This window comes from Paramormyrops kingsleyae, chromosome 11 (genome assembly GCF_048594095.1).
Source record: "Paramormyrops kingsleyae isolate MSU_618 chromosome 11, PKINGS_0.4, whole genome shotgun sequence".
NCBI classification, from domain to species: domain Eukaryota; kingdom Metazoa; phylum Chordata; class Actinopteri; order Osteoglossiformes; family Mormyridae; genus Paramormyrops; species Paramormyrops kingsleyae.
This window is the reverse complement of record NC_132807.1, coordinates 3415471-3442212: the sequence shown is the minus strand read 5'-3', so window position 1 is coordinate 3442212 and position 26742 is coordinate 3415471. Positions and strand designations below refer to the sequence as shown.

The 26742-nt window shown below is 45.4% G+C and overlaps 2 protein-coding genes across 6 annotated transcripts in view; one reads left to right on the top strand and one right to left on the bottom strand.

Moving 5' to 3' along the window:
• Nucleotides 1-9807, top strand: part of LOC111859378 (breast cancer anti-estrogen resistance protein 1-like) — a 28411-nt gene extending 18604 nt beyond the window's left edge. For 3 of the 5 annotated variants that reach the window (XM_023841978.2, XM_023841976.2, XM_023841977.2), the window contains 5 exons: nt 4351-4494; nt 5006-5119; nt 5253-6440; nt 7018-7107; nt 7247-9807. In XM_023841978.2, coding sequence (XP_023697746.1) covers nt 4351-4494; nt 5006-5119; nt 5253-6440; nt 7018-7107; nt 7247-7756 — 2046 coding nt within the window. In that variant the 3' untranslated portion in view covers nt 7757-9807. The remainder of the gene's footprint in view (nt 1-4350; nt 4495-5005; nt 5120-5252; nt 6441-7017; nt 7108-7246) is intronic. The other 2 variants (XM_023841980.2, XM_023841979.2) reach the window with 2 other exon arrangements.
• Nucleotides 9808-12122: 2315 nt separating this feature from the next.
• Nucleotides 12123-13905, bottom strand: LOC111859381 (leukotriene B4 receptor 1-like). The gene has a single exon (XM_023841982.2). The coding sequence runs from the start codon at nt 13484-13486 to the stop codon at nt 12563-12565; it is 924 nt and encodes a 307-aa protein (XP_023697750.1). The 5' UTR covers nt 13487-13905; the 3' UTR covers nt 12123-12562.
• Between the last annotated feature and the right edge of the window lie 12837 nt (nt 13906-26742).

Below are 26742 nucleotides of genomic sequence, written 5' to 3'. Positions count from 1 at the left end.
GGACAACAATATTATTATAATTAAACGTATTAATGGTTTATTATTAATATTAAAATAATGAATAAGACATTTTTATTTTTAAATGTATTTTATTATATAATCATAATTACTGCTACTATCATTGTCTAAATGTATTTTTACTGTCTAAATATATGTATTCAGCTAGTGTAAACATGCAGGATGCTATCACAGCGAATTACAGGCTGAGACTGAAGCTTTACCCTTTATTTCTGCTGAGACGTGCCGCGTGACTCATTTCCCGCATGTACAAGTTATCTTTAGGTCGGCGTTCACGGTTTGACTTCTGAGATTCAGACCGAGCTGTAGATAATTTTTTTTCGAACTGGTTGGTTCGACTTTTAAGAAATTCGAGTTCTAATGAGTTCGAGAACTGAGGTACCACTGTATAACTATAGCTTTCACTTTTGTTGATGAAGCGTGCAGCCATCTTGAATTCTTAGGTTGGGGTTGCAGCGGTATCTCTGACTTTCCGAGTTGGTACTCTGAATTCGGGGGGGGGGGGGATACGTTCCAATTGAAATTTCCAACTAGGAACTCTGAAATTCTGACTTCTAAGTTCAAATGGAATGCACCAAAAGTTAGCTCTGGAGGTGCTGGCTGAAGCACATTGAAATTCACCCCATCAGCCTCTAAACACCATTTAGTTTTGCTGTGATTCTGGCAGAGATACCAGTGCAGGGATGAACGGTGAGGCAGCAATGTCCAGTCAGCTTGAAATTATTGATGGTTATTCATGTTTTATTCATGAAACTATCGAATTTTCCCCACAGCCCAGTGTCCATTAATGTCGTTGGCTGGGCATTTATGGTTTTACCGTGAGTCAAAGGTCAATTTCAGGATTCAGGCAAATGTGCCCAGTCGTTAACATACACAACATGTTTTCTTTTATATGTACATTTATCGATTTACTTCAGTGTGCTGACTTTGGATAGACCAATAAGGAAACTGCTTGCAAGCTGATGCCCCCTGCTGGCCGTCCTCATGGATGGGTGCCCTGGCTATGCCTTTGAAGATCAGCAAGGGAGGCCCTACTCTTTGCTCACCATGCCAAGCCTGCAGGGCAAGCAGCTGGCGACCGACCTGTGGTCACTCCACTGACCTCGTATCAAAGAGGGGGGCGAGCACGCGGGCTCCTGGGTACAGACACCGCCCATGACTCACCACCGCAGCAGGCCTGCCGTCCTATTCTTGTTTCGACTGAGTATACACAAAGCTGGCTAATTCTCCCCTGAAATTCAGTTTAAACATGTTCATGGATTCAACATCAAATCCACTCCTGGGACCTGCACCAATAGGCTGTGTCATTAAGAAGAACTCTGCCTGCTCATTTCTGTAAGCAAATGGTTGGAAACAGACACACCAACTCGCATTCTGGTATTATGGGGTTATGGTGATATCCTGAAGGCTGGTAATATAGAGTCTGGGTTATCCCCTGCACGCTGATAATACAGGGTTTGGGTTGTACCCTGCATGCTGTTATTACAGGGTTAGCGTTATATCCTGAAGGCTGGTTATACAGTGTTTCGGTTAAAAACCTTCTTCAACCTATCATGGTGACCCAAACGTCAAACTTCCCATCACAGAAAGCTATGACATGATTCTTATCCAGATTTACTCTAGTAAAAAAACAGGTAATGTGTAAAAAAAAAAAACTGTCAGTCTCTTTGGGTGAATAGTGTTTGGGTAACACCAGAAAAGCGGTGTGAAGAAGCTGGCGAGAAGCCCAGACCCGTGTTTGTGTGTTTGGGGAGCGGTGAGCAGAGGTGAGAGGTGGCCGTCAGCAGCCGGTGCGAGCAGGTCAGTACAGGCTCAAATCCCGCTGCACCAAGGCTCAGGGATGTTTGGCGGCTGGTTGGTGTGGGAGGGGCCGCCACACGAGGGCTCTACCCTGTCATTACCTCCATCAGGGCCACCATCAGCAGGCCACAAAGAGCCACCTGCATCCTGGGGTCTATCTACAGACCGCTGACATCAAAAAGGCACGGATTTAACAGTTCTGGGAACTCCAAGCAGTTTGGATCAAGGCGGATGTCCTGTTCCCAGTCTGCACTCTGCTGCAACTTCAGAAACTATTATAAATTATAAATTATGTCAGGAATACAGTGTTATACAAGAAATTGATTAACTTTAATATGATGACAACCAGTGGTACCTGATTTGAATTGTAGAAGATTGCCATTGTATCATTGGGTGAAGTTCCTAAGATGATTTTCCACATGAAAATATCCATTTTGTGTAAATAAGTTAACATTCTAAAAAGTGTCTCCTGAGTAATAAATTATAGAATCGTTGGGCTCGCCGGCTGTCTGTGGACGGAGCAGCTCATTCCTCCTGACACACACACAGTACCATCTGCAGGGCAGTGAATCTGTTCTGTTAGCTTGGCTACACTAATTGTGGCTGACTGATAAGTGTGGGCCGTTCAGCGTTGCTATGAAAACTCCACACCCCCTGGACTCTGACATGCCCTGTGTGAGTTCTCCTGGCATACAAATACCCCCTTCTGTCCTGACACCCCCAGCGGGCCGCGGCCATTGCTGGTGCCGCCGTTGCCCTGGGAGATGAGGCCTCCCACTGCTGGTTGGAGCTGAAATAATTAAGATTGCAGCAGAATTTAATTAGCGGCACAGTCTAGGTGACGGTGACATTTTTAGAAGCTTGTCTGCAGCTGTCGTTCTCAGTTTGCAGCCCCCTGACCCGAAAGACCCCCCAGCATTGAGCCAGCAGGCTGAACACTTGTGCCTTCACAACATTTTTGGCTGGCAGTCCAGGTTTGGCTGCCAGCTCACTGCGCAGAATTAGCTGCAGACTGCACAGACTCCATACAATAGAGCATAACACATCTGCTGTGTGTGTGTGTGTGTGTGTGGAGGGGGGTTTGTGTGTGTGACCTGAATCTGCATTAAGAAGAGAGCACAGTCATAAAGTTGCAAGAATCTGTATCTTTATCCTAAAAGGAGATCCAATCAGACTTACTGATTCATATTTATGGTATTTTCGTACACCTTTCTGATTCGTTGCTTGATGGGACTGCAACTTCTTAAGCATAGACAGTGGGGCGAAGGGCAGATAGACCACCAGGAGTTTGCTACATAGATCAGGGCTGCTGATTATTGGTTGCCTTATGTGAAGCAACTCCAATTTGTATGTTCATAGTGGTGATGTGACTGTGTCTTGAGAAAAATCATTGCACATTATTTTCCTTACCTTTCATTTACTCATTTCATTCCGTTTCTGAGATGCAACCTGTAAGCATAACCCAGCAATCTGGCCAGACGATACTCAAAAAATTAGGAGAAATGCCAAGAAGATCTAAAAACTCTGTCAGAGCATCTACTGAGATGAGTGTTAGACTAATACCATTCCAAAATGCTCAGCACTACATTGAGTAGGTTTATCCATACAGTGCTGCAACAAAGAAACCTTGTAGGATGATGCCTAACATCAGACAGGTTACCTGATGGAACAACATGTAGTTCTGATGAATGGTGAAGTCTCTGGTAGGCGTCCCCTTTGCTTCCCTCTGCTGGGCACCCTGGGGTACTGCACCGGGTGGGCGGTTTTCAGGGATACAGAATTTCTCCCTATCACAGTCCAAATGAGCACCTTTATAGGAATGGCAGCTCATGATGTCCCTAAGATGATTTGAAGATATGTGACCCTCACTAGAAGGCCCTGGTTTCTGGGATGTTCTCTTCAGATGCAGGACAGCAGGATGCAACCCCACAAGGGAACCAGCAGAAACAGATAACACAGGGCTAAGCAGTGTTAAAGAGCAGCAAACCAAAAGCACCAGTTTGTCACACAGCTCCCCAGTTCAACACTTGTTCTCCCTGAATTCTCCCAACTGCCTGTATTTCAACAAAATCCTGGTTTGCATTTATATTTTCTGAACATGATCTATCCACCTCTGAATATGACCGGCTGCAGGAGCATGGTGCACAGACACTGAGCACCCTGGTGTGCAGACACTGGGCGCCCTGGTGCACAGACACTGAATGCCCTGATGCGCAGACACTGAGCCCCCTGCTGCGCAGACACTTGGCGCCCTGAGGCACAGACACTTGGCGCCCTGAGGCACAGACACTGGGCGCCCTGATGCACAGACACTGAAAGCCTTGATGCGTAGACACTGAGTGCTCTGGTATGCAGACACTTGCCGCCCTGAGGCGCAGATACTGAATGCCCTGATGCGCAGACACTGAGCCCCCTGCTGCGCAGACACTTGGCGCCCTGAGGCACAGACACTGAGCGCCCTGGTGCGCAGACACTGAATGCCCTGATGCGCAGACACTGAGCATCCTGTCTGATCTCTGCTTGCCTCCTTAGGTGGTGGTCCCCACACGGGTGGGAGAAGTCTACGTGTATGACACGGGGAAGGTGGAGCAGGATGAGTATGATGTTCCACGGCACTTGTCCACATCCCGTGACATCTACGACGTGCCACCAACACGGAATCAGCAACAGCAGCAGGTAGGGATGAACAGTTCAGTCCTCTTACCTGGTCAGTGATGTCCTACTGTATGTGCATGTATACCTATGTGTTACTACATGAATATTGACTGATCCTCTCCACTGACCTGTTACTCTGATCCCTCCACTGATCCATTATGCTGATCCTCTCCACCAACTTGTTACACTGATCCTCTCTAGCAATCCATTACACCGATTCTCTCCACTGATCCTTAATGCTGATCTTCTCCACCAATCCACTACGCTGATCTCCTCCACTGATCCTCTCCACTTATGCTTTACACTGATGCTCATCACTAATACTTTATGCTGATCCTCTCCACCGGTTGGTTACACTGATCCTCTTGACCAGTTCACACTTTTCTTCTCCACCTATCAATCAGACTGCATCTCTTGGTGTTAGTTGATGTAGGACTTACACAAGGTATAAAGTAATTAAATTGTATAAAAGCAATCACTTATTTAAATTGATTCATACAACCTATTGTCTAAATGCTCTCTCATATCTCAGGTATATGACACCCCCCCCATGGCAGTGAAAGGTCCCCCCAGGTGGGATAGCAGCCAGGACACCTATGACACACCCCCTAGTGTGGACAAGAGCCACTTGCTCTCCCAAAAAACGGTGTGAACCCAACTACACATACACCAATTTGTTACATGCAACTATTGGCTAAATGTGCAACTACACACCGCACTTTATGCAACAGGACACTTCACCACAGAACAGAATCTGATGGAGTCTGATGTCCCAACAGGTGTATGATATCCCTCCTACTGTCAGCAAAGATGTCTCTGAAGGCCCCGACAGTGAGGAAACTTATGATGTACCGCCCAACTTTGCCAAAGTCAAGAAGGACCTAGAGGACAAGCTGGCCTTGTCTCAGAGTCCTAGAGCAGATGCTGAGGAGGTATACGATGTCCCGCCCCCGTCAGTGGCGGTGAAACGCGTCATGGAATTCAGCGCCCCCTTTGGCCAGGAGGTGTATGACGTCCCCACCAGCCGGAGGCAGACCGAAGCAGCGCAACTGGCCACAGATGTTTATGATTTCCCTCGTGAGCGCGCGGCTGTAGGCGAGGATGGTGGAGACTATGTTTACGATGTTCCACCGCAAGTGGTCCGTGACGTGGCCCCGGGCCCCTCGGATGAGCCGTGCGTCGGCTCCAACAGGCTGTCTGGCTCCAGCACGGGCAGCGCACGCAGCACTGTGTCGGGCAGCTCCCTGGACACGGTCCCCGTCAAGGAGCCCGCCGACGCCCGGCTCGACCTGGAGCTGGAGCCCGCCATGGAACGGCTGGCCCGCTTGCAGCAGGCAGTGGAAGGCTCCGTGTCCCTGCTGGTGGTGTTGGTGAGCGCAGGTTGGCGAGGGGCCGAACGCACGGAGGCGGGGTTGGTGGGGGCGCGGCAGGCAGCGGAACGGGCTCGGACCACCATGCGGGAGTTGCTGGAGTTCGCCCGCGGAGCTGTGGCTAATTCCGCCCAAGCACCCGACCGCACGCTTCAGGCCAAATTGAGCAAGCAGGTGCAGAAGATAGAGGAGGGGTACCAGGGCCTGGTGATGCACAGTCAGGTGCTGGACCGCGTGGGACTGGCCCTGACCTCACCACCTGCCCCCAGCGCTGCCGGTGCCGAGGACCTAGACCACTTGGCGGCCTGTCTGAGGAGTCTGCCGGACGACACCAAGCAGCTGGCATCCTTCCTACACGGCAACGCTGCATTGCTTTTCCGGCGGACCAAGCAGCGGCCGCCACCTGCAGACCCACTGGGTCAGCTGAACCCAGGCAACAGCATTGCGGCCGGTCAGATGGGCGGGCCAGAGCGGACCAACATCCAGTCACGCCCCCTACCGTCCCCACCCAAGTTCGCAAACGAGGAGGAGAGACTGGACAGACTACTGCCCACTAATGATGACAGGATAGAAGACTATGACTATGTCCACCTGCAGGTATGCTGCCCAGTGCCTCAGCCTTCAACAGCCTTGTGTAATAATAATAATAATAATAGTAATAATAATAATAATAATAATAATAATAATAATCACCGCGACCCAGATGGATTAAGCGGTATGGATAATGGATGGATGGATGGATGGATGGATGGATAATAATAATAATAATAAACAAGCCTCAGTCTATAATGGGAAAAATTGCCAAAAAGACACAGATGGATCAGCAACCCCACCACACCCCCCCACCAGTTGCTAAAATTTGACAAGGTGGGGGGGGGGGATCCTAGGCCACCAATATGATAAATGATGAATAACCAGGCCTTGTGGCTGAAATGGGAGACCCTGGTCTAACATACTGGAAACATCCCCCCAACAAACAAAGCTGTGCTGTGCTTCAGTGGCAGACTGGCAGCCCCCCCCTGCTGGGAGTGTTTTAATGAAAATCACAGTTCACTGCGTTTCCTTTTTTTGTAAAATCTTTTTTCTCAATCTGTCTGTTTTTTAATTCAGTAGTTTTAAAGAGTGGGACACATTTATTTAGCTGTAAATATCAGTCTCCTTGTGTTTTTTTTAGGGAAAGGAGGAGTTTGAGAAGAGCCAAAGGCAGCAGTCAGAAAAAGGAAACAGCATTTGGAATAACAAAAGTCAGCTGGAGCAGCAGCAGGTGTGTGTGTGTGTGTGTGTGTGTCTATGTCTGTCTGTCAGCCTGTCTCTCTGTTTGCCTAGGAGACTTTGACAGAATGTGCAGAATATAGTTATTAGTGACAGTAAAACTGATGACTGATACTTTCTTCTCTGGACAGTTGAAGCAGTATGAGCAACTGGAGCAGGAAGTGACTCAGCCAATCAACAGCGACCTGAGCAGCTGGACTCCGCCCAGCCAATGCCCGCCCACACGGAGCAAGCTGTGCATGGGTGACCGCCAGCTGCTGCTCTTCTACCTGGAGCAGTGTGAGTCCAACGTGACTGCCCTGACCAGCGCTGTGGACACCTTCTTCTCCTCTATCAGTGGCAACCAGCCCCCCAAGATCTTCGTGGCACACAGTAAGTTCGTCATCCTGAGCGCGCACAAGCTGGTCTTCATCGGCGACACGCTGTCGCGGCAGGCCAAGTCCCCCGAGATCCGTGCCCACGCCGCGCATCACAGTGCCGCGCTCTGCGAGCGCCTGAAGGACATTGTGACGAGCACCAAGACTGCAGCCCTACAGTACCCATCTCCCAGTGCTGCTCGGGACACCATGGAACGGGTAGGAGAGCTAGCTGCCTGCACACAGCAGTTCTGCCTGGTCCTGGGTCAGTTGGCCACCATGTGAATGGGGCACAACACCCCAGCCCATCCCCAAACCAAGGGTGTGCCCTCCATCTGTTGGACACAGGAACATGCCCCCTGTGGGCAGGACCCCGACAGGACGTACACAGAGACCTTCTCAGGTGCTGCCCTGGAGAACAGGATATACAAAGAGGTACTTGCAGGACCGTCCCCTAGAGGACAGAATGCACAAGGAGGTCCTCACAGAGAGCTCCTAGAAGACCGGATGTACATAGAGCCCCTCACCGGCACGCCCCCCAGAGGACAACAAAAGGAATTCGAAAGAAGTGTTTTTATTTTAAAAAGGAAAAAATGGGTGAACATTGCCAGTGGTTGTAATATAATCTTTATAAATATCTTTCTTTTAAAAAATGAACTAACCTATATGTTTTGGAAAACCGGATTTCAGCAACGAAATTATTAGATTATACAGTTTTATTATTATTATGATAGCTACACTTTTATCATTAAAATGATGATTTGTATCATTATTGTAGGACTTGAAACTCAAGGGTCAGTGAAATGTAAGCATATGTTCAGCGAACTCATCCGAAGCCAGTTTCTTGCTACATTTTGGGCAGATACATTTTTCAAATGTGCATTTTTGTATGGAAAATGGATGCAGACAAAAACAAACGAGTTCATCTCCTGCGGTGAGGTGAGACTGACATCAAGATAAGACTTAATTCATAATAATTTTTAAAGGGAGTTTGTGCTAGTTAAAGTGCCACAGTTAGGAAGAATTCTTAGTCTTTGTCCAGATGGCAATGTTCAGAATGGAATGTATGGTCCCAGTAACACTGTACAACAATATTACAATGCAAACGGCTTTCACAGTAACAAGAGTCAGAATGCTTAATGACATTTCAAGATGATCCCTTAGAACAGTCATCGGGCGTTCTCCCTCCCCTCGCCTCCCTCCCCCCCCCCCCATCAGACTTTTTCCTGCTCTTCTGAATGGTTAATATAATCTTGCGTGTTAGCCTGTGTTTCAGGTTGCCATACTGTTCCCAAATTTGGACAGAACTCTCCTGAGTGGTAAGCGTGCTCATGAGACATTGCAAAACCCTCAGTCTGCCTGCCCCTTGCTGGCCGAGGGGGGGGGGGGGGGGCTTTTACAGGGAGTTGGCATAAGGCAGGTTTGTGTTTCTGTATGTGCACTCAGTTGAAATATTTATATTTCAGTTTCACAAAAAATAATACATCTGAAACAAAATAACAGACATATAGAGATGTATTCAAAATAACATTGCCTGGTTTTGTTAAATTTCCTGATTGGTCACGTGCAGAAGCAAGGCGATGCTATTTTATATCTATATTGACTGGAATAAGTCAGGGAGCAAATGTGACAGGATACACACAGGCACTCGCTGGAGGCTGAACACGGCAAACCGAATCTGAAAGTAAGCCGTGGCAGGTGGACAGGATGTGTGCACATTTAAACACACGTTGTCACTGCACCAGTGAGTCACAGGTAACAGTGTGACAGATTGAAAACACAGGCAGAACATGAAGAACACGTCAGAAAGTGTTTGCAATACCGGATTAAAACATGCTATGAAAGAGGTTCCGGCTCTTTGGAGAGGCTGTGATGCAGGACATGTGCTCCAAATGGCATTACAGGATACATTTCTAGTACAGGTGCCTACATTCTAATACAGGCGCTTCATTTTTTAAATATGGTTATCAAAATAGTGTACAGTACAGAATTGAAAAATATATGCTGAATATATTTTGATTAAAGAAAAAGCAATGATTACATACAGTGAACAATGAACATACAGACTTTCTGCATGGACAGGTTCATGTGACTTATTTCCACCAGCGTTGGGAAAGCAACTGAAAACTATGTATGTCTGTGGTTTTGTGGGTCATGTGATGTCTGAGCATTTCCCGGTTTGGTCTGGTCTCATTTGGTATTTGTTGCAATATCAGGACTTCTTTTTTGTGACATACTTTTTACTGAACATGAAAGCGAAAATGTTTTTAATTCTTCCCATGAAATAACGTCAGTCGTTCAAAGTTACAATAAAGTGAAGATGCTTTTTCCCAGGACCCAAGATTATGTGCTAACTATGGGTTGAAAATTGTTCAAACCAGAAATACTCACAAAATATTAAAACCCCATTTCCAGACATCTATTCTCATTGTAAACTATGACTAACTTAAACAACATTTAATCCTCAGTTTTTCAAATAAACAGTACACTCTAAAAACATATGTGTTAAAAATATCATAAAGCACATGTGTGTCTAAGGACAGCATGATGTGTCAATTTTACTAAAAACAGTGTGTTAATCCAATATCATAATCAGTACTTGTTTGCTTGTAAACATACAGTTGACCTTCAAAGTACTTCTGTTTTAAAATCCTAAAAAATAGCACATCCTCTTTTTCACATTCACAGGTGACAGCTACTTTGCGGCAAGCTGGCTGGCTAGCAAACACGGTAGCTATATTGCTAGCCAGTGTCAGCTAGCTTATGAAATTCACTTCTTGTTACATGCTGCATTGCACCCGTAAAGCTGCCCCCAATTAACCATTTGGGCATCTGGGCACGTGCCCAGGGGCACCGCATCCTTGGGGGGCACCAAGAAGAGTGACTTCCCCCAAATCCCATTCAGGAATGTCTTTTAACAAGTTCATGCAATTTAATATCTAATATATTTAATGTCTATTGTTCTTTTAATATGGTGCTCACTGAAAACCCTATGTAACGTTTTCCCTCTGTAAGGTGTGTTTCTGAATTTCCTGAATCAGCTCCAGTCATGAGCCACCAATCAGCTCCAATCATGAGCCACCAATCAGCTCCAATCATGAGCCACCAATCAGCTCCAGTCATGAGCCACCAATCAGCTCCAGTCATGAGCCACCAAACAGCTCTAATCATGAGCCACCAATCAGCTCCAATCATGAGCCACCAATCAGCTCCAATCATGAGCCACCAAACAGCTCTAATCATGAGCCACCAATCAGCTCCAGTCATGAGCCACCAATCAGCTCCAGTTATGAACCACCAAACAGCACCTCTCCTCTCAGATGTGGTCTGGTGACGTATCTTCTTAAAAGCTAACCCATGGCCCAGATGCTCCTTCCAACGACCATGTGCTTGCTAAGAGCAGACTTACCATAAGGCGAGCACAGGCAGCTGCCCAGTGCCCCCTAAAACCAGGGACCCTACGAAGACAGAATTTCCAGAAGTTACATTTATGGATGTAAGATAGTATGAGTATTTTAATTATAACAAAGTGCATTAACGACTCTTTTCAGAATAGACAAGTTGTTTCACTTCCAAGTGAACCAGAACAAAGTAGCCTAACAGAAGAAGAAAACGACACAAAGATTAAAATATTACATCTCCAGTGTCCTGTCCTGCTAGCATGGTGGACAAATTGTGAAAAGAAATGGAGAAGCACAATTAAATGAATATTTGCAAAAATTCAATACTAACCACAGCCTTAGGGGCTGAGTAAGGCATAGGCCATCCTAGGCTGCAGCCTAGGCCCACGGCAAAAGAGGGAACAGTTAAATGTGCGATATCCCCTCCAGCTGATCGGAATATTTTACTGACAGCATTCCCGCCCCAAGCCTGATCTGTAAGTTTCTCCACTGACACCCTGCACTTTGACTAGTAGATTATTGATGATCCATCATATTTTTAATTCCCCCTTGTTTCTTTTTTGGCTCCAAAAATAGCTGAAATGGCCCAATTAGCCCCCCCCCCCCCATGTTAGCCTAGGGGCCCCAGAGAATTTAGTCTGCCCCTGTCCTTGCTCAGAGTATTACCCTCTCTACCTGTGTGTTACCTGTGCATGACCCTCAATTACACCTCAGTTTTACACTCTGACACTCTGCCCCCTGCGCCTACATAATGTGTATGTGAGTTTAATAATTACTGATTCTGATTGGCCACTGAGGCTTCCCACTCAGCTCACATGTACAGAGTGGCAGTCATTTCCTCGGACCCTCAGCGAAAACCCACGGTTTCAGACAGGCGTAGACTGACCATCGGGAAGTTCAGGAAATGTCCTGGTGTGGCAAGATGCCCCCAGCGATTGGGGCTGCTTCACAGATAATTCCTGGACTGCTTTTTATTGCCTGTCCACCCCTGTTTTCAGGCTTAATAATAAGATGCATTTGGTCAGTTTCTGCAGCTCTAGCACAATCTAACCAACACTAGAGCATTCACACAGCCAAGCACAGTCCTTTATCCTTAAATTAAAATACATATCATTTTAGATGGCCAGTTAAATCATGGTTAAATATATTGTTAATTTAAAAAGCTACATTAAGTTACATGCTTTAACTTTGTATTATACAACTGAAAATAGAGAAGTAAGTTATATGAACACAACAGTCTGTTATTTACACATTTCAGTTTATTAAAGAGAAAATATACAGCAGACTGTGCTCAGAGTCTACTGTGAGCTTCTGGGGGACATCAGACAGGAGTCTAAAGTATTTCTTTACTTGATGTAGTATTTTAAAAGTTCTTCCCATTTCCTCAAACCAGTTTCATAGTATAAAAAAAACAAAATGGGCGTGAAGAAGTAAATCACACGAGTACCAGCGAAAAAGGGAATGAACAGAAACAGAAAAATGTCCATGATGAAAATTACATCTTAAACATACATTTTCAGTTAATTAAAATGCAAAGGAAATGCAAAGGCTTTGTCTTTGTGGTAGCATGGTATTTAATCATGACAGAATTGGCTTCATTAGCCATAAAAAAAAATAATAAAAGCAATAAACATTTACAATAAAAGATCGTATAAAATTTTGTACAATGAACACTGCAGATGCAGACGTTCTACGCCGACCCAGACTGACCGAAATCTCGGCGAAGATTTCGGGAGGCAAAGGTGTACAGGAAGGGGTTGACACAGCAGTTGATGAAAATCAGAGCTTTTGAAAAGTCTCCGCTTATCCTTCTGAATTTCTTTAAGCTATTATATGCACCTGGGTTAGATGTTCTGAGTAAAACTGATGCAATGTCCACCATATTGATGATATGCAAAGGGATCCAGAAGATGAAGAATGCCGCAATAATCCTGGAAACAAGCTTAGTGGTCCTTTCATTATGAAATAAAGGGTGCTGATTTAATTTCTTGTGAAGACGGAGATAGAATACGACAATGATGAAAAAGGGGACAAGGAAACCAAAGAGAGTCTCCAGCAGAAGGACCACCACTTTCTCAGCATCCGAGCTGGTTGTCTTCTGGCACCTCAGCCGATCTCTCCGACACACGGCATCACTGTAGAAGATGGCAGGAGAAGCAAGGGCCCCACCCACAATCCACAGACTGACCAGCAGCACCCTCTCCACAGTCCCACGCAGTCTCAGCCAGATTCTGTCCTTGGAGTACAGAATCTGTATATAACGCTGTACGCTCATCAGGGTGACTGTCCACACACTAACAAATTGACTGCAGTAGACAAAATAGGAGAAAAACTTACAGAGTTCAGTACCAAGAGTCCAACCATGTACAATAGCATACACCCACACTGGGAGACTGACAAGGCAAAGGAAGTCAGACACGGCCAGGTTCAGCATCAGTCTCACGGTAAAGATTCCCTTCTTGAAATTGCGAAGTATCACCATGATCACCACAATGTTTCCCGGGACACCGATAAAAAAGCACAAGGCCAGAACCACACTGGGAGCCAATGTCTGAGACGGAGGTCCATGGATCCAGGAGGTGCAGTTGGAAACAGAGGAGTTGGGCTGCAGCATTACAGGATGCGAAGTGTGAAAACGGTGAGAAAAGCAGAACAATAACTGAAAGCTGATGTGCAATAATCCAAAGCAGTTCAAGGCAGAGAATGATCTCTTTCTTCCTGTCTGTGTTGTGAGGACAAGAAGACAGACAGTGACGCGAATCTGCTTCAGGTATTTCCGTTTATTTAAGGCTGGGCTCGGGCGATCGGAGTTGGTACAGAAGAGGGCAGAGGCGTAGAGCAAGGTCGGGTCTCCAGGCAGGGGTCGGGCGATCGGCGTCGGTACAGGTAGCAGAAGTCAGAACACCAATAATCAGACACAGGAGAAAACGCTGGAACTCTGGGAACACCATGAAGGTCTCGCACGGATCGAAAAGCCGAGCTGCCAGATATAGAATACGGAAAACTAGGAACAGCTGGGAGAAGAGTGTCCGAGACGAGAGCCACCGGTAAAACAAGAAAAACTGGACGACAACCTCGGGGAAGCCCTATCGACCGGAATCCCCGGGGGGGGGGGGGCGTGGCTGAGATGCCGATGGGGATTCTCCAGTGCCATCCATGACAGTCTGAGGCTGAGCTGTAAGTTTCACAAGTAGGATTGTAGAATAAAATACGCCGCAGCAGGCAGAGTGTGCAGTGCTTTCATATAGACAAAGCTTTTCATATAGAAAAATATTCGTTATTGCTTAATTGTTTAATTAATCCAGGTGTTTGATTCCCACTACCGTGGGCAGGATAAGCAGCTAGAAGATGGATGGGTGAATTCATGAATGGATGTTGTTTGCGTGCAGTTACTATTGCAGGAGCCCTGAATGTATGTAGGTCCTTCTAAACACTCGTGGTGCTTTTATACACACACACACATTTCGAACTAATCGTAATCATTATGTCCTCGCTGTCAGACTCACTCATAGACAGTGTGGTGCATTTATGAAATATTTAACAAAAAAAGTGAGGAGGAGAAAAGCAAACAAGAACTGCTCACCAAAAGGTATTCGCCTTTTCATCTGTTAAGCAAAAGCAAGTGATACTGGCACAACTCACCCCAGCACCACCAGCTTACCTAACACACATTATTTCAGTATCTTGTAGCCCTAGATGACAAACATTTTCCTTATCAACAAACCAAACAAACTTCCATCTACAGGACTAAGGATTTTAACATAAAACATTCGTATCAGACTACCCCCCCCTGTTCAGTTATATAGATAGTCATATCCTATCACAGTGTAAGCTGTGACATGTTATACTTTAATTGTTTAAAGCAGGGGTCTCCAACTCCGGTCCTGGAGAGCTACCGTCCAGTAGGTTTTCTATCATACCCGGCTTCTGATGAGCCACACCTGTTCTCAGGTAAATACCAGGAACAGGTGTGGCTCATCATAAGCCAAGTAGTATAGAAAACCTACTGGATGGTAGCTCTCCAGGACCGGAGTTGGAGACCCCTGGTTTAAAGCATCACGGCAGATGCAGATGTAAAAAAAAAACAAAAAACAACCCAAACCTACCATCTATACAGCCGAAGACCCCCAGACTATGTTGAATTAAATCACCACAAAACATGTTCCTTCCATTCCTCTGTGAATTCTTTACTCAGGTTTTTATCAAAGGCAAATTTACACTGCGATTATTTCTGCTGTGCAGTTGTCATTTATTTCTGTTGTTGCAGTGCATGTTCACCTGGGAACACATATGGGGGAAACTGGGCTGTTCATGGGGGGCCAGACCCCCGTGGCTTAGCTTGCAATATCTGTTCTAGTTCATCCCAAAGGTGTTTGATGGGGTTGAGGTCTGGGCTCTGTGCAGGCCAGTCAAGTTCTTCCACAACAAAGTCACCCAATGATGTTTTTATATGAATCTTGCTCTGTGCACTGGGGCACAGTCATGCTAGAACAGAAAACTACCTTCTCCAAACTATGTCCACAAGTTGGAAGCATATAATTGTCCAAAATGTCTTTGTATGCTGAAACATTAAGAGTTCCCTTCACTGGATCTAAGAGGCCTAGCCCAACCCCTGAAAAACAACCCCATACCATTATCCCTCCTCCACCACTCTATACAGCTGGTACAATGCAGTCAGGCAGGTAATGTTCTCTTGACATCCACCAAACCCAGATTCATCAATCAGACTGACAGAGAAGCGTGATTGGTCACTCCACAAAACACATTTCCACTGCTCCAAAGTCCACTGGCAGCGTGCTTTACACCACTGCATCTGACGCTTGGCATTGCACTTGGTGATGTGAGGCTTGAATGCAGTTGCTCGGCCATGGAAGCCCATTCCATGAAGCTCCCAGTTCTGTACTGGGGTTGATCCCAGACAAAGTCTGGAAATCTGCAGTAATTAAGTTAACAGAGCACTGGTGACTTACACTATGCACCTCAGCACTCAGCGACCTCACTCTGTTACTTTACGTGATCTGTCACTTCGCAGCTGTGTTTCTGTTCTTAAACACTTCCTCTTTGCAATAATACCACTTACAGCTGACCGTGGAATATCAAGCAGGAAAGAAATTTCACAAACTGACAAAGGTAGCATTCTGTGACAGAACCACTGAGCTCTTCAGAACAACCCATTCTTTCACAAATGCTTGTAAACTTGACTTCGTGGCTAGGTGCTTCATTTTATAGACCTGTGGCAATGGGTCTTAATGAAACACCCGAATTTAATGATTAAATGGTGTCCTAATACTTTTATCCATATAGTGTATATTCAGACCCCAAATGTTAATGTTTGGACATTCTGCATGACTTAAATGAAGAAGTAGAACTCCATAAACATATATGTCTTAACACACATAGCAAACTAACAAAAAATGCTAGTTCAAGCTAATACCACAATCCAGTATGCCCAGCATTTAGAGAATAATATCAGACCATTAAGATGTCACCAAGTAACTATCAGTAGGAACCGTCCAGAACAGAAAAAGGAACAAAAAAGCTTGAAAGAGTTCAGACCAGCCAGCTTTATACTTTATTTTTTAGGGTCATTTCAGGCGAGTAGCATCAAAACACAGGTCATGGACTGTGGAATCATATACCACAATATCTTGTGTTTTCATTATTTACATGCTCCTTGTGGATTAATATTAAATATTTCTTTTAACATAATCTCCTCACAAAGCATTCATCTACAAAAAATATGTAATGTATATTTTTTAAGCTTAAGATAATGACAGACATGAACACTGAACATGCAATACAATCAAAATGTACCAGCACAGAAGCACAAGGCAGACAGAAATTACTTATCATTTACAAAAAACTCATTATTTATATGTGATATTAATGATTAAATAATTATCTCAGGCAAAAGCATAATCAGAAATTTCTAAGACAACAAAAAATAAATAGGACAAAGTCAGATACTGTAAGTCAGAGGTTGCCAGATAAGCAGTCAGATAAGTCAGATAAGTCAGAGGTTGCCAGTGGAGACATCCTGTGTGGCAAAGGCGTACTGGAAGGGGATTATGCAAGTACTAATAAAGCTGAGGCAACTTACAATAGTGCTGCTGAAACTGCAACACTTCTCCAGTTTGACCGATGCACCCGGGTGAAGTTCTGCTTGAAATGACGAAGTATCACCACAATCACCATGACATTTCCTGGGACACTGATAAGGAAGCAGAAGCCCAGAACCACACTGGGAACCACTGCCTTTGGTCAAAAGTCCCATGTGTTAGACTGGTTCATCATGAGTATGAGAGTGACTGCAGTGCATCCAAAACAAAATTGCACTTGAAGGGACAGGAAGTAACATGGAAAAAAAAGCCATGGGTGATTTTCCATTAGCAAATTAAATACATCACACTGATTTTATGCATCAAACAAAGCTTGACTTAGCACACAGTTAATTTGCTTAATTAAGAGGAAAACACAAAATTCAATAAGGTGTAGGAATTATTAGCACATGGAAAATTTTAATATCTCCACCAAACTCAATTGCGGTATCCCTGTAAGTCTGTTAATGTGAGACTTAAATGGGATTCACTAATTACCAGTATTGCTTAGTAACCTGGGTTAGAAGGCTCGTCCAGCGAGCTGCACCACCAGGTAATGTAAACGATTGGTAGCGAAGCTCCCCTCACGGCCGATGAGAGAGAGTCTCGCGATATTTCAGGCGAGTTTGAGGTTACAGAGCGTGTAGCTAGATCGCACAGAATCAGGGACTTATTGTGAGCACTCAATGAACGGAGGCTGAAGTTGTGTAAAAGACATGCATTTATTCGTACAGGTAACTAACACTACAACTAAAATAAGACAGACATTACACCTAACACAAACAACAAACACGAAATAATGGAATAGAAACAAACAATGTAATTATGGAAATGCAGTGACCGGATTTAAATGAGTAACCTTAAAAGGCAAATACTGTTCTGCAAAGCAAGCACAGTTTCTGGAAACACGACCCTAAAGTCTTATAGCAGGCTAACAGAACAGCTTAGGTTGTTAGAATAAAAGGAAGTTGGTTTACTTGGTTGCAGAGTGGGGGGGGGGGGGGGTGGTCTTGGCAGTTGGTTGCAGAGGCTGATGAGGTGACGGGTGATGGCACTCAGGATGGCGCGGCGTTTGGAGCAGTGGATTGGAGCCCCTTGGATTCTCTCTCCTGGTGAAGCTTTGTCTTGGTTGCAGTTCTCTGTCCAGCTGGGCCTTCACCGGAGGGCTTCTTGTGGGCTTCTCTTCTCCTGGGCCGATGTTCTTTCGCCTCTCTCTTCGGGCTGATGGTTTTTCTGCTCCCCTTTGTTCTGAGATGCCAGGTTTTTATGGATTGTTAAACAAAGAAAGAACACTCTGAAAGTTAGGACACACTGGTTACACTATTTAATTTTCCAGATTCTTCTGGTATAACCATGAGAACATATATGCAGTGGTAGCTATACCTATTTATTTATTAAAATTTATATAAGTGTTCAAGGGGTTTAAAATAGGTGATACTCCGTGAACATGGTTATAAGGGTGGCACACAAAACACTAAGATTGTCTAAGGACACATACAAACATAACCTATCTGTATATTGAGACTAGTAGTCATGAGTAAATCAATATACAAGCCAAACTTAAATGAAACTTCCTTTAGGGTGTTGGTCTGTTGGGTGAGTGGTATGTAAGGCAGGATGTCTGGGGAGGGGGTTGTGTGCTAAGTCGAGGGACCCCTGTCCTTGAGGTCCACTCTGCTGTCTGTAGGTCCCTAAATCTTTGGGCAATAAAAGTTGGAGTACTGGCCTCCCTTGTTATCTGTGTGTGTGTGTATGTGTGTGTGTGTTTAATTGTGTTTATATGTGTGGGGTCACTAACCCCCCTTTGGTGTCTAGGCCAATGTGTACCTCTCGTACCAGGCTAGGCCCTGTGGTATGTGCATGTGTGATCCTACAAAGGCCATTTGGGTGTCATTGGTTATATTGCCAGACTTTAAACAGAATTACCTGTTTACTTAATTACTAGTGAGTTGAGCCCATTTTTTGTACATACTGTGAGTCAGTATAAAAGTAAAGTTTTTTTTTTAGTGTCAGTTAAGAGAGAATGTGCATTGATACCAATCCTGGCCAGTTGTAGTGACACTGATTGTCCTGTGAGGGGCAGCACTGCCATTTGATTGGCTTCAGCGAACCTGCAAGACTTGCAGTACAATTCTGATTGATGGTTTCTTCATATGCCCATAGGTGCCTGCCTTGGCCTTTTTCTGTTATGATTGAACTTCATTCTGGAGCATTATTTTACTCATTCAAAGCAGACATTAATCGCAGCTGTCACAAGCCAACCCCAAAGACAAACTTTATTTGGGTTTGTTCGCAGCTGAATGTGCATGTGGAAAAGTAAAATAAGAATTGGCCTTCATATGGCAGATTTGAAAGTTTATATCCAGCATTTAGGGCACAGTATCCTCCAGAAGAAATTTTTACATAGTTCTTCTGTGGCTTGGGGAGACAAAATTGAGATTCTCCTTTTAGCCTCATTTTAGTTTCTATTTTGTCTAATATGTTTCTCCTAAAATTCAATAGGAGAAATAAAGTAGACATGGGTGAGCCAGAGGACAGGAGTTATAGCGCCAGAGTTGACTCAGTCTCTTAAATGAGCAATATTGGAGTCAAAAGATTCACAAACGTACAGCCAGGGGAGAGACTTACACCCTGGTCTCAGGAAGTGTGAGGTAACAGTACTAACCGTGACACTACCTTACCGAGCTGGCTTTATTGTGACGCCCGGCTCGTCCATCCTCGTGTGTGCCATGCCCCCCTCGTTACCTCGTGTTAATTCCAGATTGTACTCACCTGTTGCTTGTTGAAGTCAGCCTGTCTTGTGTATATTAGTCCACGTCTGCCTTTGTTTCCCAGATCCGTTATTGTTGTTGTGTCGTGTTTGTTCAGGTTTGCCTGGAATAAACTCCGTTTCTTCGTATTCACGGCTTTGCTCGCCTGTTTCCGCACTCGGCTCGCACGCCCGACGTCATATTTATGACATAACATGATACAAGGGGCACTTCAGCAACAACAGCCAAATATTGCTGTGGAAGTACCTGTTGTCGTTTTTATTTTTAAAAGAAGAAATTTTATACGGAAGCCGTTCTTGCAATTATAATTTAATGCTATTATCTTTGCAAATTGTCAGGAGTCAAAAAAAGCTTGATTTCTTGAGATAAGATCATTTTCTTTGAATAATTATGAAGTATATGCTGGTATATGTTACATTATGTGTATGTTACTCGTATGTGCCGCATTTGTGCCGGGTTGTGCCGTTAAAATTTTTGTTTGTGCTATTTTAGTTTCTGAGATATAAATGTTTGTCTACATGATGACGTCATCAGCGTGAAGTTGGCCCCCCATTTGCGTCTTTTTTCCACCAAACCGATCGCAATCGTGTGTGCTGCGTTTGTGCTGTTAAAACTGTCCTTTTTGATATTGCTTATTTACATGGTCACGTGACCATGTAAAGTTATCGTGCAAACACGATTGGTCTTTTGATAATGTTTTCCTCTGTTTAAGCTGCCAGGTTTCTCGCTTGCGCTACCTGACTTGTTGCTTACAATTCTGACACAAACTTCTCGCGTGGGCGGGCTTTTTCAGGGACGCGTCCCCATTGGCTAATAAGTTTTTGACTGACAGGTCAATGCCACGGACATTTTTAATTAACAGCGGGACTGGATCGACATTCACTAACCACTGACTCATTTTTACTGGATGCGACAACAAGATTAACAAAGTGTAAATGTTGATGTTGTTTGTGCTGCACTATACATTTTATTGTGCTAAATTAGAAGTAAAGTTAAGCTTTGCTATGTAATTTAGCTTTTACCTAATTATAATTAACATTAGCTAATTTGCTAACGTTAATTAGATATAAGGACTGCTAGTTCTAATTAGTAGTAGTAGTAGTAGCAGTAGTAGTGTGTGTGTGTGTGTGTGTGTGGGCTGGGCGATATGGCAAAATATTGTATTATAGGGTGACCAGATAATCCATGTCAGGGAGGACACTTTGAGCTACTTCGGGTTTTACAAACTACTTCCAAATTAAAAGGCTCCTGTGCTCGGCTAAAGAGTTCAGCTCTTCTTGTGCTTTGACTGGTTTGTTTCCTTGACTGAAAGACTCATCCAGCTGTTTCACATTAGCATTAGTGACACATGCATGCTTATAGGAGACTGACCAATCAACACACAGCAAGAACTTGGTGCTCAAGTGAAATCCAAGTCCGTTTAATTGAAATGGTAATTTACAATTCCTGTCCTAGCTCAGAGTGTCCTCCCTGACATGGATTATCTGGTCACCCTATTGTATTATGATCATTTTTCCATATCAAACTCTTATGATCACCCGGCGAGCAGGAAGGCAGCGAAGCTGTGAAGTCAGAAATAGGGGTTTTATTCCACAAAACAACAGGGCAGGGTACAGCACGATAATCAACAGACCTGGGGGAAACGGACTCAGACGCTGACTAAATACACAGAACATATCAGACTGAAAGAAAACAGCTGGGCACAATCAAGGGAACATACGTGGTTGATCAGGGGGCGTGGCACACACGAGGACGTACGCGCAGATCGTGACACAAACGGTATCAATAATTATCCCGATATACAGTATATATAATCCAAGTTATTATTTCTTTACTTCAGTGCTCCATTTCTGATTAAAATTTTGATAGATTGAGATAATAGATTGAGAACCTCAAAAACGGCGACAAATTGAATAGACTGCAATTTCAATAAATTGCACGAAAATATACTGACTGTCACTGTTCATCTCTGTAGAGATATGTAAGCAGGGACGGATTATGGGTTGTGTGGGCCCCTGGGCAAAACGTTCGCGTTTCGTATATATATATATATATATATATATTTCCTCAAGAGAAGGAGAGGGGGAGAGGGAGGGGGAGGAGAAGAAGGGGGATAGAGAGAGAGGGAGAGAGAGAGAGAGAAAAAACAAGGAAAAAAAAAACAGATAATCTGCTTCTGTTACGGCGTGTGTAGCACGGAGCGGGGAAGCAGGCGAACGGAAGCCAGGGATCGGGGAATACGGAGTTTAATCCCAAAACACCGAGCACGCAAAACAACACAACATAACGTCAATGACCGGACTGGGGATACAAACGGAAACGCGGACTAAATACACTGAACTAATGACAACAATCCGAAACAGCTGTAAAACACTGGGATTCCACATGAGGTTAACGAGGGGGCGTGGCACACAGTAGGATCGGACGGAGCGGGGCATGACAGCTTCAATGTCTGCTGAAGAGAGAAAACAACCAACATCTGTACGAATCGCATCAAAAAGCAAGCGTTAAATGTTGTTGAACAGCACACACAACCAGCATTACAACACAACCACAGAAGCAACAGCCGATCAAGACAGCGCGCGTACATGAGCACCTGTTCGCACACCTGTGTGTGTCAGCGCGCTGGTGTTCATAAGGTTCATAAGGTTTCTCCATGTAAATGTCCATGTAAATGTTCCGGGAGACTGAGAGGCGGGGACCCGGCCGGGGTCTGTCACACTGGGGTGACAGCGGAGGAGGCACAGGGAAAGCCAAGGGGACAGTCACAGGGGAAGCCACGGGGAAGGTCAAGGCAATCCCCGAGGGGTCCCACTCAAGCTCCCCCTCCAAGTCCACTACGGAGGGAGGAGCATCAGTGCAGCAGGTTGGGACCTCCTCGGGGACAGGGGCCTCAGGAGGCGTGGGGAGCTGAACTGGGAGCTCAGGGGCCGCGGGCAGAGCGGCGGCCTCAGGCGGGGCCGCGGGAGTCACCAGGGGTGCCTCAGGCGGGGCCGCGGGAGTCACCGGGTGTCTTCTGTCTCTCCGCAATCCGGCTGCTGTGCGGCCAGGCAATTCGGGAGCTGGCTTTGACCGCCGGTCAGCATCCGGCCAATATAGGCGGGGGTCGCAGAACGCGTTGTTCGCCGCGAACATTCGCGGAACCCCAGGGAGATCCTCCCTCAGCCCTTGTGCCGGTGAAGTACCTGGTCTGTATTTCTGGAGTCTGGTCATTCTGTTACGGCGTGTGTAGCACGGAGCGGGGAAGCAGGCGAACGGAAGCCAGGGATCGGGGAATACGGAGTTTAATCCCAAAACACCGAGCACGCAAAACAACACAACAGCACATAACGTCAATGACTGGACTGGGGATACAAACGGAAACGCGGACTAAATACACTGAACTAATGACAACAATCCGAAACAGCTGTAAAACACTGGGATTCCACATGAGGTTAACGAGGGGGCGTGGCACACAGTAGGATCGGACGGAGCGGGGCATGACAGCTTCAATGTCTGCTGAAGAGAGAAAACAACCAACATCTGTACGAATCGCATCAAAAAGCAAGCGTTAAATGTTGTTGAACAGCACACACAACCAGCATTACAACACAACCACAGAAGCAACAGCCGATCAAGACAGCGCGCGTACATGAGCACCTGTTCGCACACCTGTGTGTGTCAGCGCGCTGGTGTTCATAAGGTTTCTCCATGTAAATGTCTAGTAGTGTGTGTGGGGAGCCACAGCCCCGCCCTCCCAGGACATGAAGCTGACATGGAGGAGACCCGGGCCCCAGACATCCAAAGGCCCCCCAGGGCACGGGAATCCCAGGAGGACCACCACAGGGACAATTGCAGCCCCCACCCAGAAAAGGGCAGAGGAGTGCTCCGGAGGGGGGCCATCCGGCAGCCACATCGCAGGAGCCCCATGGGACCATGGCGGCGAGCCCGCAGGCTCCGCTGACAGCCGGACACACCAGGGCAGACTGGATCCCGGGCCCAGAGATCCAAGGGCCCCCCCACCCCCCAGCCGGGGCCCGAGAGAGCCGGGAGGGTCAGGCCCTGCCAGGCAACCGCCGATAGTGAGCCAGCACACACCAGAGCATCCAACCCCGGACATCGGGAACCACCAATGCATCGGCAGCCGGGGGCCCCATCCACCGGCAGGGAGTGTGGCGGGGGGGAATAGAGCCTGAGATGGTATTTCAGGTGGAGTCTAAGATCCAACCTGACACATGCGTATAGACAAACAGGCGCACATATATACAAGCATACGTTCCCACCCTCATGCGCACATAAACAAATATTCACCCATTCGCCCAACCTGGAGACACACAGAAATGAACGCCATACACACACTCACACTCCCCATATATACTCTATACTCCGAGATCCAGGCACCACCACCCCCAGAGGGGCAATCTGCCATCAGACCCCAGACATCGACACCTTTTTTCTTCTGGCGTGGGGACAAGAAGACCACCCCGGACCCCGCAGCAGCCAAGATGCCCACCTACCCAGACCTCGAACGGACGGCCAGCTCATCTTCTCAGCCCCCGGCTCCAAATGGCGAACAGAGAACTGGGGTGTGAAAAGACCCCATGCTTCCCTTCGCCCGCTCAGATGTGGTGTTGGTGCGTGTTGTTCTAAAGTGCTTTAAAACAGGGGAAGGGCAAGGTGCTAACCACCCTCTGCCAATCAACAGCTGACCCCTCAATGTCTATGTGCGACTTAAAATTGAGAAGTGGGCACTGGCACCAGAGGTAAGGCTGAGTAAACAGACCGCCCTCCGGATGCCATTCCGTGTGCCCACCCCCAAGGCCCTAAATGTATGTGTCATGAGAGAGTAAGTAATGAGAGTGTCTAAGTTGTGATGTGTGATTGAGACACAGGTGGTCACGGGGGGACAGAGGAGGAATACCTCCCCCCCCCCCACGCCAACAACAAAGACCGAAGTGGGACAAACCTACGACCCCCCACCCCCACTAGGTGATGGAGCTGATCAAAGGAGCCCAGAGAGATTGGTCTAATGTGGCGCCAGAAGCTGTATCAAGACTAATATGGTCAGGCAAACTGTCTCTATATTGGTTGATATTAAGATTATTTTTATTTTTCCAGTTCATGAGGACAGTCTTCTTAGCAATGCATAAAGCGGTGAAAGCCATGTGGGTTGTGTTAATCTCTGTAGTGACACCATCTAGGTCGCCCAACAAGCAGACTGAAGGAGAGGCTGGAATGGTACATTTCAGACACTTTGATAAGTCCTCACAAATCCTGCGCCAGAACTTCTGAGCAGGTGGACAGAACCAAAGAGCATGGACGTAATTGTCAGGTGTATTGCCCTGACAGTGTGAGCAGTTGTTAGAAGATGTAAAACCCATCCTGAACATCCGATGCCCTGTATAGTGCACTCTATGCAGGATTTTGTATTGTATTAATTGTAAACTGGGACTTCTAATCAGTTCAAAGGCTTTTATACATATCTTAGACCAGAAATTGTGGTCCCAGCTGATTGATAGATCTGCCTCCCATTTTGCAATAGGAAGGGATATTGATTCATCCATTTTTGAAAGTGTCCTGTATATTTTAGACAGTAATTTGGGGGATTTAAGATTATGGAATTCTGCCACACTTGGTGGTATTTGTAACTTCATTTGATTAGACTTGAATTTCCTTTTTACTATAGATTTAACTTATATTATAAAAATCTATTCTTGTTAATCCCATATCTTTTAACTAATATGTCAAAGGGGATAAAGTCTATTTCTTTGAATATATGTTCCAAGTATTTAATACCTTTACAACTCCAATCCGGGAAATGTATCATATTATTGTTTAGTAGTACGTCAGGGTTGTTCCAGATGGGAGTACGTTTGCATGGGATTAATGAAGACTCAGTCGTTTTTAGAAACTCCCACCATGCTGTCAGAGAAGAGCTGATACTGATGCTTTTGAAGCATTCGTGTCGTTTGATGTTTGAGCTAATGAATGGTAGATCCTGAAATCTCTATATTATTGCATAGTGCCTGTTCTACATCTAGCCAAGGTTCATCTAAGAGGGTATGTTTTAGCCACCCTGAGATGTTTTGAAGCCTGTTGGCTAAGAAGTACTGGTGAAAGTTAGGCAGATCTAGTCCTTCTTTGTCCTTTGCAGCGTTTTTAAGCTAATACGCGGGGGTTTATCTTTCCAAAGGAATTTAGAGATGGCGGAGTCCAGAGATCTAAACCAGTCAGGTGATGGTTTGCTGGGGACCATTGCAAATAAATATTTAATTCTTGGCAAAACCATCATTTTTATTGAGGCGACCCGTCCCATGAGTGATATGGGCAGGGACTTCCATCTAACCAGATTATCCTCTACCTTCTTTAAAAGTGGGATGTGGTTTAATTTATTTAAATCTGCCAGCCTAGGTTAAACATTAATACCTAAATATTTAATATCTCCAGATTGCAGTGGAGTGGAGGAAGAATTCTGAAAGGAGCAGTTAATTGGAAGAGCTGTGGATTTTAACCAATTTATCGAATAATACTCTTGAGAAAGAGTTTAGTAATGTAATTACCTCAGAGAGAGAGGTTTGTGAATGTTGGAGAAAGAGTAACACATCATCCGCATAAAGACTGACCTTATGTTCTACATTCTTGCATTTAATGCCTTTAATCACTATAGCCTAATTGCTGCTGCTAGTGGTTCAATAAAAATTGCAAACAGTGAGGGGGAGAGAGGGCATCCCTGCCTGGTGCCCCTCTTGAGACAGAAGCTGGAGGATGTTTGGTCATTTGTCCTAACATGCTGTTGGGGAACTATATAATATTTTTAACCAGTTTATGAGAGTTTCCAAAACCAAATTTGTGTAAAATTCCAGTTAACTCTATCGAATGCTTTTTCTGCATCTAGAGACAATATTGTAATTTGAAGGTTTTTATTGTATGAATAGTCTATCAGATTAAGTAATCTACGTGTGTTTGTTGATGAGTGCCTACCTTTTATGAAACCAGTTTGGTCAGGATGAATTATGAGAGGG

What these genes read in the sequence shown, in the direction of transcription:
- LOC111859381 (XM_023841982.2), bottom strand. Translation starts at nt 13,486, where the DNA reads ATGCTGCAGCCCAACTCCTCTGTTTCCAACTGCACCTCCTGGATCCAT.